This window comes from Eutrigla gurnardus (assembly GCF_963514095.1).
Source record: "Eutrigla gurnardus genome assembly, chromosome: 3".
NCBI classification, from domain to species: Eukaryota; Metazoa; Chordata; class Actinopteri; order Perciformes; family Triglidae; genus Eutrigla; species Eutrigla gurnardus.
Genome location: NC_139917.1, coordinates 31,096,229 through 31,108,728, shown reverse-complemented (window position 1 = coordinate 31,108,728; position 12,500 = coordinate 31,096,229). Strand labels below are relative to the sequence as shown.

Genomic DNA, 12,500 nt, shown 5'->3' with positions numbered 1-12,500 from the left:
GCGAGTCTGCCGCGGAGCGCTCGAGCCCGTGTATGGAGCGAGACCAGACCGACTCACAGACCGTTACTGGCGCGAGAAATAATAGTTTACTACTACTACTACTACTACTACTACTACTACTACTACTGCTACTGCTACTACTACTACTACTTCTACTACTACTACTACTACTACTACTACTACTACTACTACTACTACTTCTACTACTACTACTACTACTACTACTACTGCTGCTACTACTACTACTACTACTACTACTACTTCTACTACTACTACTACTACTACTACTACTACTACTACTACTACTTCTACTACTACTACTACTACTACTACTACTACTACTACTACTTCTACTACTACTACTACTACTACTACTACTGCTGCTACTACTACTACTACTACTACTACTACTTCTACTACTACTACTACTACTACTACTACTTCTACTACTACTACTTCTACTACTACTACTACTACTTCTACTACTACTACTACTGCTACTACTACTTCTACTACTGCTACTACTACTACTACTACTGCTACTACTACTACTACTACTTCTACTACTGCTACTACTACTACTACTACTGCTACTACTACTACTACTACTACTGCTACTACTGCTACTACTACTACTACTACTTCTACTACTACTACTACTACTACTGCTACTACTACTACTGCTACTACTACTACTACTACTTCTACTACTACTACTACTACTGCTGCTACTACTACTACTACTACTGCTACTACTACTACTACTACTACTTCTACTACTACTACTGCTGCTACTACTACTACTACTTCTACTACTACTACTACACAGTCGACAGAAAGTAGGCCTACACACACTCTCATTCAAAACCTGTTTCTTTAAATAAATAACTAGGAGATAAAAGCACACATGATCCACAACTTAAAATAAAAATAAATAATATTTCTGTGAAAACAATTATTTTTATTGTCAATTAATCATCCGTTTTCCCCCAACTAGAAATTCAATTAATCGTTTGAATGATAAAATGTCAGAAAATGTCAAAAGTGCACGCAGTGTCTTTAAATGCCTTGTTTAGTCCAAATCACAAATATATCCAGTTTAATGTGATCTAAAAGGGAGAAAAAAGCATTTCAGCTTGAAAACAGTCCTCTCTGACATTATCAAAATAGTCTGCAGTTATTTCTCTGTCAATCAAATCGACTCGAGTCCAAACACAGACAGAACAGAAGAACTGTGAAGTTGGAGTCTAACAAGGCCTGAGTTAAACTGGTGATCTGAACTAGAAGGGGTCGAGCTTAAAGCAGACGTCGTTGAAATGTCAGCAGTAAAGTCAGCTGAAGTGGACGGATGAAAAATAGATAAAGAAAGTGTGAAGCTGAGTGACAAAACTGGAGCGTGGGGAGCGTTGGGACTCACGGGGCAGCAGGGCGAGTTTAAACGAAGATGACCTTTGAACTGTGGCGGGAGACGGCCGTCGTTCATCCGGAAGAAAAATGTGATGCAACCATTTAGTGACAAAAAATGTCTTCCAGCTTTCAGACATTACATCTCCCAGCAACACAAACATTTTCTGACTCTTCTTATTTTGCAAGAGCGAGCTAGAATTAAAAAAAATTAGAGACCATATAGCACCCATTAGAGACCATATAGCACCCACTAGAGACCATAGAGCACCCTTAGAGACCATATAGCACCCATTAGAGACCATATAGCACCCATTAGAAACCATATAGCACCCATTAGAGACCATATAGTACCCTTAGAGACCATATAGCACCCATTAGAGACCATATAGCACACTTAGAGACCATATAGCACCCATTAGAGACCATATAGCACCCATTAGAGACCATATAGCACCCATTAGAGACCATATAGCACCCATTAGAGACCATATAGCACCCTTAGAGACCATATAGCACCCTTAGAGACCATATAGCACCCATTAGAGACCATATAGCACCCTTAGAGACCATATAGCACCCATTAGAGACCATATAGCACCCTTAGAGACCATATAGCACCCATTAGAGACCATATAGCACCCATTAGAGACCATATAGCACCCATTTGTTTTATTTATTCAGGCAAACCTCTTTGTCTTGACCAGATTCGGAGATAAATGTCTCTACATTTCTACGTTGTTTTAATCCTTTAAATAAGACTTTCTGCAGAGCAACGTGATGTTAAAGTGATTATTTGGTGATTAAATAATAACTTTTAAAAGGTTTCTCTCTCCAGTGAAGAGCAGAGCAGTGACGTGGAGCCGATGTCCTTAATCTCACCTACTTCCACTCTTTACAGGCGAGCTGGACCCCGATGGCCGGTCTGCAGCCGTGAGAGTGGATCGTCGTCACGGCGACAGCCAGCCAGCCGGCCGGACTCTAATTATAACCAAACATCTTGTCACCAAACGGGGGGAAGTCCTAAGTAACGGGCTCAGGGGGTCTACAGGATCAGGTTTCTGGTGCTTTCTAGGTCTGAAGGCTCCGATGTCAGACGGCAAGAAGCCAACTGAGAGAGCAGAATGTAAACAGAGTACAAACGGAGGATGTTTAGTATTTTTTTATCTGAATCTGTAGTGAAGTAGGAGTTTAAAGTAGCAGAAAATGGAAATACTCAAGTAAAGTACAAGTACCTCCAAATTGTGCTTTTTAGGTGCTTTTTTGCACCTATCAATTTAAAAATCATTACTTAATTATTATTATAATACTTTTTATTATTATTATTATTTTATTTATTCATTTGTAATTTAAAAAGTGGGAGGAAATGGGAGCAACCGGTGAAATCCCCTTCCTGCCACCTGGAAGTTTTCTTTCCAGATAAAATCTTTGTGTGGCTTTGAAAAACACATTTCCATCAATATCTATAAAACCATAATATATTGTGTTTCCGTTTAAAAAAACAAACAACAAATGCAGTCGAGCTACAGAAAATTACACGTTTTATTTAGAAAAGTTCAAAACAAACTATTGGCAGAGCAAAAGAAAGCTTTACGGGATCAGCCGTCACATCTGGGCTTCCAGGTAATGTTCATAATTCGCTCGGAGGACGAACTCAAAACACGGCTTCGATTTCAAACCGCTCAGCTCGTCCAGATCCAGCAGCTCTTTGACGTCCGGCAGGTACGTCTGCAGAGAAACGCCTGGCAAGGACAAGATTTAAATATTACATTAAAATATAGATAATACTATCATACCATACTATGGGTTCTGCCAGGGCTCTAAATCAGAGGTCTTCAACGTTGTTCCTTATTAAAGCAATAATAATAATAATAACGTGTAGTGCAGCCTATAGTGCCATGTATAATTAATGACACATTCTATGTGTCATATGACTAATACTTCATTATGTTTGACGAGGAAGAGCTGGAAAATCTGGACCCCAAACAGTAATTTGTAAAAATAGATTGAATCATAAAAACATCTTCTAGACCCTGAAAGAAAAGTCAAGGTGACATGACTTCATATTTTAACTCTTCTTAAGAATAAGTGGTTTGTTTGGTGAAGGTTGTTCTCACCTTCCTGGATGAGTTTGAGGAGGATCTTCACAAAGATGCTGTCCTTGGCGGCTTCAAGAGGGTCGTCGGTGCCGTCGGCCGAAGACCAGCTGGGAGTCAAACGTTATGAAATCAGTGTTTCTTTTTAACTTCTGCTCTTCTTACATCAACGTTTACGTTCATCAATGACATCACGCACAGGGTTTTATAAAAAAATACCATCCGCAACATCGACATCAAATCAAATCTTCATTCTCCTAAATTAGAACGACGAGATAAACCAACAAAAAAATGAAAAGAAGTCTGATCTTACTCGTCTCTCCGGAGCGCTTTGCCGAAGATCTCACACTTGAGTGCCTCGATGTCGTCGGCTTCTTCCTGCAACGTGAAAATCAGTGGAAGTTGACTTTTAACCTCAAACACACTAGTGGAACCTCCTCAAACACACCAGTGGAACCTCCTCAAACACACCAGTGGAACCTCCTCAAACACACCAGTGGAACCTCCTCAAACACACCACTCAAACACACCAGTGGAACCTCCTCAAACACACCAGTGGAACCTCCTCAAACACACCACTCAAACACACCAGTGGAACCTCCTCAAACACACCACTCAAACACACCAGTGGAACCTCCTCAAACACACCACTCAAACACACCAGTGGAACCTCCTCAAACACACCAGTGGAACCTCCTCAAACACACCAGTGAAACCTCCTCAAACACACCAGTGGAACCTCCTCAAACACAGCAGTGGAACCTCCTCAAACACAGCAGTGGAACCTCCTCAAACACACTAGTGGAACCTCCTCAAACACACCAGTGGAACCTCCTCAAACACACTAGTGGAACCTCCTCAAACACACCATGGAACCTCCTCAAACACACCACTCAAACACACCAGTGGAACCTCCTCAAACACACTAGTGGAACCTCCTCAAACACACCAGTGGAACCTCTTCAAACACACCATGGAGACGGACGGTTACCTCGTCGATGTACTCTAGCAGATCCAGAGCCTTCTTGAAGTCGTACTCGTTGGCTCGTCTGTTGTCATCACAGATGTACAGCTGAGGAGAGAACTTACCGTCAGCATGTTAAAGGAACGGTCTGATTCTGACTTCTCTAATTCTGACTTCTCTCCTTTGTTAAAACTCACCACGTCATTAAAATTTAGCTCAAATTCTAGTGAAACACACAGTTCTTGTAAGGAACTACTTTTCCAGGCGTAATAACATTCTTGGCTCTGTTGTGATTGACAGCTCAGAGGGCGGAGCCCAAGTATACAGGCGGTCACTGATGGGCTGAAAGTTAAGACCTCGGTCTTGTGTGAGTTTCAGGCTCAACTTTTTAACATCCAACAGGCCACATCGTGTGTGTGTGTGTGTGTGTGTGTGTGTGTGTGTGTGTGTGTGCGTGTGTGTGTGTGTGTGTTTTCACCTGTATGAGGTTGTAAGCGCTGAGCAGAGGCATGGTGTCGGGGTTCTGCTGCTTCTCCTCCAGCAGTTGTCGGGGCAGCGTCTCCTGATGCAGCAGGAAGCGCTCCTGCTCCACAATGTCTGATTGGACGGATAAATGATGACATCACCCCGCAAAATACGTTTGCGTATCATGTTGACAACGTTGTCGTGTAACGGCCCCATTAAAATCACAAAACAACCTTATCCAATTTTTAAGCATTTTGTGATACGCAGTGTATCGTGATAGCATATATTGCGATTTTATAACTTTTTTCAGAATTTTTTTTTCTAATCAACATATAAAAACCATAAATGGTGCTTCATGCACCTGACAAACTGAACTTTATGTTTAATAAAGTCTACATCATCCAATCCTGCTGATTTTACTGATGTTCAGCACCATCTAGTGGACGGAAGAAGCAATTGTTACCAAACAGTTTTCCATGCATTTTGTAATATTAACAGTTTATACAATAAAAGGCATTCAGCTGATGTTTTCATCGGAAAGAAAATCTGTTAAAAGTCTTGTTTTTCAGTTTCCAGATCTTTGTTGTCAAGCAACGTGATTAAAGATGAGTTCTTCTTACCGTCGACTTGTTTGTTGAGTTCGTCCTCCGGCAGGTTGGAGGCGAGCACCGTCAGCTTGCTGAGCGCCAGCAGCGTCTTCTTCTTCACAAAGTACCGCGTCTCGGCGTTGGCCTGGCTGTAGAGCGTCCTGTTGGCCTGCAGACACACAACACACCCGTTATTAGTCCTTATTCAGATCCCCTTGAGCCGCCACCAGGTGGAGCAGCTGTCTGTCAAAGCAAACTTATTAGATCCTGGTTACAAAGGGAACATTAATCAGGGTTCCTACACCTTTTCCAAAGTCAAATTCAAGCACTTTTCAAAGCATTTCAAGGTGCATTTCCATGCTTTTCCAGCACCTTCCAGCCAGGATGTGTGTGTGTGTGTGTGTGTGTGCATGCCTGTGTGTGTGTGTGTGTGTGTGTGTGTCGTACGCTGCAGTAGTCGTGGACGTGGATGTGGTGCAGCCAGCTCAGGTGCTGGTGCGACTGCAGGAAGCTGGCGAGCTGCTGGTGCTGAGCGGCCGGCTGTGACAGCAGCTTCCCCCTCTTCCCCTTCTCCATGTACCAGCGGAACAGGAAGTCGGCGAAGTTCTGCGACAAAGAGGAGGTTGGTAGAGTGAGTAGAGTTTCTTTTGCTCCAGTAAAATGTTCATACAGAGTGTCACATGTGCATTCAGTCCCTGGTTCTTTTCCGTGTACCTGGTCTGCGAACTTGGCCATGTAGTGCTGCAGGCGGTTCTGGTTGTCGGTCTGCTCGCACATCTGGACCAAGATGTCGAAGTCGCAGTACTTCTCGGCGAGCGCTGCCACCCACTGGTACTGACCGAGCTCCACTGCAACACATGACGGCTCATCAGACACAGCAGCAGCTTATAACACTGTTAACCCCATTAGCAGCTAGAAACCCCGTGATTTAAATATTCCAACACAGCGTTCCTACACCGTCTCCAAAGTCAAATTCAAGCACTTTTCAAGCATTTCAAGGTGCATTTCCATGCTTTTCCAGCCCCTTCCAGCTGTGGTAAACTCCATATTTGTATCAATCCAATGGTCAGTATTCAGTCTACTTATTATGTCACTTGTTCATCACATTAAATGAGATGTTATTGTCCATCTCGGTGCAGATAAACTCACACAGCGGGGCCAGCAGCTCGGACCGCCGTTGGCTGTACTCCATCTCCAGGCTGTTGTAGCGCTCCTGCTGGGCCCCCGGGGGCCTCTGCTGCTGCAGCGAGGTCAGCTGGGCCACGTAGCCGCCCAGGTAGATATCCAACAGCGCCACCAGCTGCTCACAAAGGGCACTGCGAAGCTCCGAGTCGGCGTGCGGGTACACGGAGCGCAGGATGATCTCGTGCTGGCGGGAGATGACGGTGCGAACGCCGCCGACGCCGCCAGACGCTGCAGGAAAAAATAAATAAATAAATAAAATAAACAAATACAGCTTACTTCCAGTCATGATAGAGTGTCCAGAGCCCGGACTCTTTTAAAGCAGGCCTGAAAGGCTAAATTGTGCCCCCGTGATATGATGCAATGCTTTTATGCTTATTTTATTTAGTGTTATTACAATGTTTGGTGCAGAAATTCAATATGCCATAAAAAAGGTAGCTGTGGAGTTTGAAAACTTTTGTTGTTGTTATACTATAAAGATAACTTTAGTTCCACAGCATGTCTATAATTAATTAAAAAAAAAACCTGCATTCACGAGAACGGGACCGTGGTGAGGTAACAACAACCAACAAGCAGTTCATCTTTGTTCATGTTATTCAGAGCTAAAAACAAACAATGATAATAATTTGGGGCAGTTTTCACAATAACATCAGTCAGTGGGAGAATAAATAATTAGAATATTTACCCGTCCATGGGATGTACTCCGGCTCTGCAGCGGCGTTTTCAGAAGCTCTATACATGAAGGCCTTCGTCTCCCTGTACTGACCAGCAGCCTGCAGCACGTCCTACACACACACACACACACACACACACACACACACACACACACACACACACACACACACACACACACACACACACACACACACACACACACACACACACACACAGTTACAACAAAGAACTGACAAACAACTAAAACTGTTTTTTTTTAAGTGAGACGAGAGGGTGGAGTTCAGTACAGTTGAATAACACATTTTTAGGTGACCAAAATGTTGCAATAAACTTCCATAAACTGAAAAACCAATGTAATAGGGCAACGCCATGGTAGCAACCTGTCAAGAAGGATCCTAAAGCATCCCCTGCTTTCTGGTCTGGTGGACTCTAAATGGACCATAATGTACTAAATGAACATCATGCTGGATTGAAGAAGACTTGAAACTAGAGATTGAGACCATAAACTCATGTTTACAATGTTTACTGAGATAATACATCAAGAGAGAAGTAGGACCATTTTCTCATAGACTTCTATACAACCAGAGAGGAGTCGCCCCCTGGTGGCCAGCAGAGAGAAGTAGGACCATTTTCTCATAGACTTCTATACAACCAGAGAGGAGTCGCCCCCTGGTGGCCAGCAGGGAGAAGTAGGACCATTTTCTCATAGACTTCTATACAACCAGAGAGGAGTCGCCCCCTGGTGGCCAGCAGAGAGAAGTAGGACCATTTTCTCATAGACTTCTATACAAGCAGAGAGGAGTCGCCCCCTGGTGGCCAGCAGAGAGAATGACAGGTTTAGGCACATTATTTAGACCTGGATGTTGTCGCCTGATTTTCATTAATCTCTCCCGCTTCCCTTCACACTTTCTTCAGAGTAATTATAGATTAAGTACCAAACAACTCGAAACCATTGATGATCCAAACATTTAAGATTTTCCAGGATAATTCCCTCCATAACGGTGAACTGGTGGATGTTTGGCGAGTACGAATACTTTTTTTTTGTATTTATTGTTCCCCTCTTTGGCGGCGGACGTAACGCTTCCTGTCAGGATGCGGTTTTACCTTGATGATGCTGTTGACGGTGAGAACCACTTCGGCCCACTGCACCGAGTCCACCGGGTTCTCCTTCAGACTCCGCTCCTCCTCGTCCAGCAGGCAGTCGAACACCGAGGAGATCTGAGACACCTGCGAAGAAGCAAAACGTTTATCTTCACCTTCGTCTCTCTCTCTGCACCACGCCGCGGATCGTCACTGCAGAACGCCGTCGGGACGCAAACCTCTCTGAAGAAGACGTCGGCGGCGGTGAGGCTCGGCGGCACGGCGGCGTTGTTCCTCTGCAGCGCCACGCCGACGGCCCGGTTCACCAGCTCGGCGTGTTTGGTGTGGTGGTTCTTCAGCACCATGGCGGCCTGGAGCTTCTCGGCGTGTTCGCACAGCAGCAGGCGCGTTGCCATGGGAGACGACCGCACCGTCACCTGGCCAAGGCGGTCGAGCAGACCCACCTGATGACGGAGGAAATCGGTTAATAGCATGTGTGTGTTTCCAGGTTTTGGGGAGTGAAACGTGTGTATTGAGCCGATTAGATCGCAATATCCCACTGCTCATCTCAGGCTGCACGCTACGCTAGCTGCTACTAGCATAACACACCAAAAATCATTGGCCAAAATGTTAAAGTGAAATATACTGATTAGTTTCTGGTGCAATAAATAAAATATCTTCAATATCTCGACTATTTGGTCCGACAACTCGATCGGTATGGAGCAGCATTACCAGCAGCAGCGTGAAGGTGTGCGTACCTGCAGCAGGAAGTCCATGAAGCAGCCGTGGGCCTTCATCTTGTCCTCCAGCTGGTGGAGGATGATGAGGGAGGTGAGAGGAAATCCGGCGCTCTCTGGATCAACAGAAACAGTCATCAATATCTATATAATTGCCCTTTTTTGGGATCATTTTAAGAAAGATGAGAGTCTTGCAGTCTCCTTTAAAGAAACACTATAATATTAGCTTTTCGATTTAATTGCCCCCCGTTCCCTCTGACTCACCGTCGGGGACGGACTCGGCCCAGCGGGGGTCGGAGGCCGGGTAGTCGTCCACCAGGTCCAGGTTGATCTGGGTCACCACGCCGTCCAGCTCGGCTCCCTCCTCGCCGTCAGCGTCGGCGGGGAAGAGCTCATCGGTGACCGTCTGAGCGCCCACCAGATCATTACTGGCAAAAGGACAGAACATCATCTTAGTTCTAGGATTTCATGACTCTTTTCCTGCAATACGATGAACTACTTATTATTGGGTAAATATGATTACTTATAAAGATTTTGTACATTTATGCATGTATGTTTGTTTGTTTGTATATATGGGTCATGTTATATCTATTTATGAATAATAATAAAAAGAACATTATCTTTTTATTTACAGTCTCTCAGGGACTAAACTCTTGTATCCAATATATATTTTTGTTTAAAAAGATGTCCAAATGATGCAAAACCTCCATCAACATGATGCAGAAATAAATCAACTCTTATTTGTTGAGCTTTAACCGACATGTTTGAGGTTTTAACCTGATCAATGAAATTATTTCATTATTATTTAAGCACTTGATTTAACCCTAAAAACATAATGTTGGTCACTAAAAACAGCAAACCTCTGCAGATGCTGAACGATGTTTAATTCAGTAAAATAAAGAATAAAAAGCAACATTGTTTTGTTTCTTTAAAAAAGGTGATATTTGTTTATGAACGTACCGGCAGAACTGCAGGAAGGTGGCCTTCAGGAGTTTGGTTTTGTCCTCCTGAGCTACCGGCTCTGCTCTGGTTGGAGTCTCCATGGCCGAAACCTTCAACGGCAGAACATTATTTATATTTATATACATGTGTTATCAGCTAGCTGCAGCTGTTATCGTGTTGTGTTTTTTGTTTTTTTTTACCTCTGGAGCCGCGGCCAGCGAGGAGCACAGCGAGTCCTCCATCGTCTCCGGCAGGATGGAGGCGCTCTCCCGGGCCACCACCGCCACCAAGCCGCTGTTCTGGGAGAAAAACACCGGCAGGTTGGCGCAGCAGCCTCCGCCACGTACACCGTCACCTGGACGGGTGGAGGGAGGACAGGGAGGAAGGACAGGGAGGAAGGACAGGGAGGAAGGTTAGGAGGAAGGACAGGGAGGAAGGTTAGGAGGAAGGACACGGTGGAAGGACACAGAGGAAGGACAGGGAAGAAGGACACGGAGGAAGGACAGGGAGGAAGGTTAGGAGGAAGGACACGGAGGAAGGACAGGGAGGAAGGTTAGGAGGAAGGACACAGAGGAAGGACAGGGAAGAAGGACACGGAGGAAGGACAGGGAGGAAGGACAGGGAGGAAGGACACAGAGGAAGGACAGGGAGGAAGGTTAGGAGGAAGGACAGGGAGGAAGGACAGGGAGGAAGGTTAGGAGGAAGGACAGGGAGGAAGGACAGGGAGGAAGGACACAGAGGAAGGACAGGGAGGAAGGTTAGGAGGAAGGACAGGGAGGAAGGACAGGGAGGAAGGACAGGGAGGAAGGTTAGGAGGAAGGACAGGGAGGAAGGACACAGAGGAAGGACAGGGAAGAAGGACACGGAGGAAGGACAGGGAGGAAGGTTAGGAGGAAGGACACGGTGGAAGGACACAGAGGAAGGACAGGGAAGAAGGACACGGAGGAAGGACAGGGAGGAAGGTTAGGAGGAAGGACACGGAGGAAGGACAGGGAGGAAGGACAGGGGGAAGGACACAGAGGAAGGACAGGGAGGAAGGACAGGGGGAAGGACACAGAGGAAGGACAGGGAGGAAGGACAGGGAAGAAGGACACGGAGGAAGGACAGGGAGGAAGGTTAGGAGGAAGGACACGGAGGAAGGACAGGGAGGAAGGACACAGAGGAAGGACAGGGAGGAAGGACAGGGGGAAGGACACAGAGGAAGGACAGGGAGGAAGGACAGGGGGAAGGACACAGAGGAAGGACAGGGAGGAAGGACAGGGGGAAGGACACAGAGGAAGGACAGGGAGGAAGGACACAGAGGAAGGACAGGGAGGAAGGTTAGGAGGAAGGACACAGAGGAAGGACAGGGAGGAAGGACACAGAGGAAGGTTAGAATGATTTTCTGTTTGTTCATCACGTGTAATTATTAAAACATTTCTATCACGGGTTCATTACAATAACAATAAAAAATAAATAAAAACACAAACACAAATCATCAATCATATAAATCATACCTTGTAATTTATGATAAAATGAATTCTAAATGGGCTGATTGTTAATTATTAAAAATATTTTATTGATTTATTTTTGTCATAGTGACTCACTCACGCATTTTGCTTTTTATTACTGATTAATTCGATATTATACAAAAATATTAATTACTGACCTCTTAAAGATTATTTAAGAAGATCTCTGCATTCTATGATTTATGGTCAAACTAATCCGTGGACTGTGAAAATGCTCTGGAGCCGAGGCTGAAGCCAGAGTTTCTTTATCTCACCAGGTGAGTTGAAGCTGATCTTCTCATCAGGTAGTCCTCCCCGGCTGGTTCCCGTGGAGCAGGCGAACACCATCTCCTCGTTGTAGAGGAAGGCGGTGCAGCCGGGGGAGCGCGGCAACGCCAGCCGCGTACTCTGGAGGGCCTCCTCGCTCTGAGACCAGGAGGACAAAGCAAAACTGAAGCCTGCTTCATCTTCAACAACCAACAAAGAGGGGAAACAGCAACGTCGTTTCCTGGATGGCATGATGTAAGCCTTAAATATGCTAATAATAATAAAAAGGAAACCAGATCATTTACTGTATAAACGTAATGCTCAGGCGCTCGTTGGCGTCCTTAAAAAAGGGCAGGGAACTGGATCATATTTATACAGCCCAAAATCACAAATTTGCAAATCCATGTGTGAGATTTATTGCCTCCACAATACAACAAAAGGGTGTTTAGTTGGTTGTGTATGGGAAAATATAATTTACATTGTTCTTTTATTTTTTACAAATGAGTTAATCTGGATTTGGGAGGTGAAGATACACATGGATGAAAGGGACGGGTCATAAATAAAACCACTGGGGTAATAATAAAATAAAACGTGATATAAATAAACCTTCCGTG

The 12,500-nt window shown here is 44.8% G+C and overlaps 1 protein-coding gene across 1 annotated transcript in view; it reads right to left on the bottom strand.

Moving 5' to 3' along the window:
- Nucleotides 1–2,928: 2,928 nt before the first annotated feature.
- Nucleotides 2,929–12,500, bottom strand: part of nup133 (nucleoporin 133) — a 15,917-nt gene continuing 6,345 nt past the window's right edge. The window contains exons 9-25 of the mRNA XM_084004840.1: nt 11,895–12,045; nt 10,333–10,487; nt 10,151–10,242; nt 9,455–9,618; nt 9,212–9,306; nt 8,693–8,917; nt 8,478–8,600; nt 7,384–7,483; nt 6,666–6,929; nt 6,231–6,364; nt 5,964–6,122; nt 5,550–5,685; nt 4,943–5,061; nt 4,492–4,572; nt 3,814–3,878; nt 3,522–3,610; nt 2,929–3,146 (exon numbers count right to left, since the gene is read on the bottom strand). Coding sequence (XP_083860966.1) covers nt 3,010–3,146; nt 3,522–3,610; nt 3,814–3,878; nt 4,492–4,572; nt 4,943–5,061; nt 5,550–5,685; nt 5,964–6,122; nt 6,231–6,364; nt 6,666–6,929; nt 7,384–7,483; nt 8,478–8,600; nt 8,693–8,917; nt 9,212–9,306; nt 9,455–9,618; nt 10,151–10,242; nt 10,333–10,487; nt 11,895–12,045 — 2,289 coding nt within the window. The 3' untranslated portion in view covers nt 2,929–3,009. The remainder of the gene's footprint in view (nt 3,147–3,521; nt 3,611–3,813; nt 3,879–4,491; nt 4,573–4,942; nt 5,062–5,549; nt 5,686–5,963; nt 6,123–6,230; nt 6,365–6,665; nt 6,930–7,383; nt 7,484–8,477; nt 8,601–8,692; nt 8,918–9,211; nt 9,307–9,454; nt 9,619–10,150; nt 10,243–10,332; nt 10,488–11,894; nt 12,046–12,500) is intronic.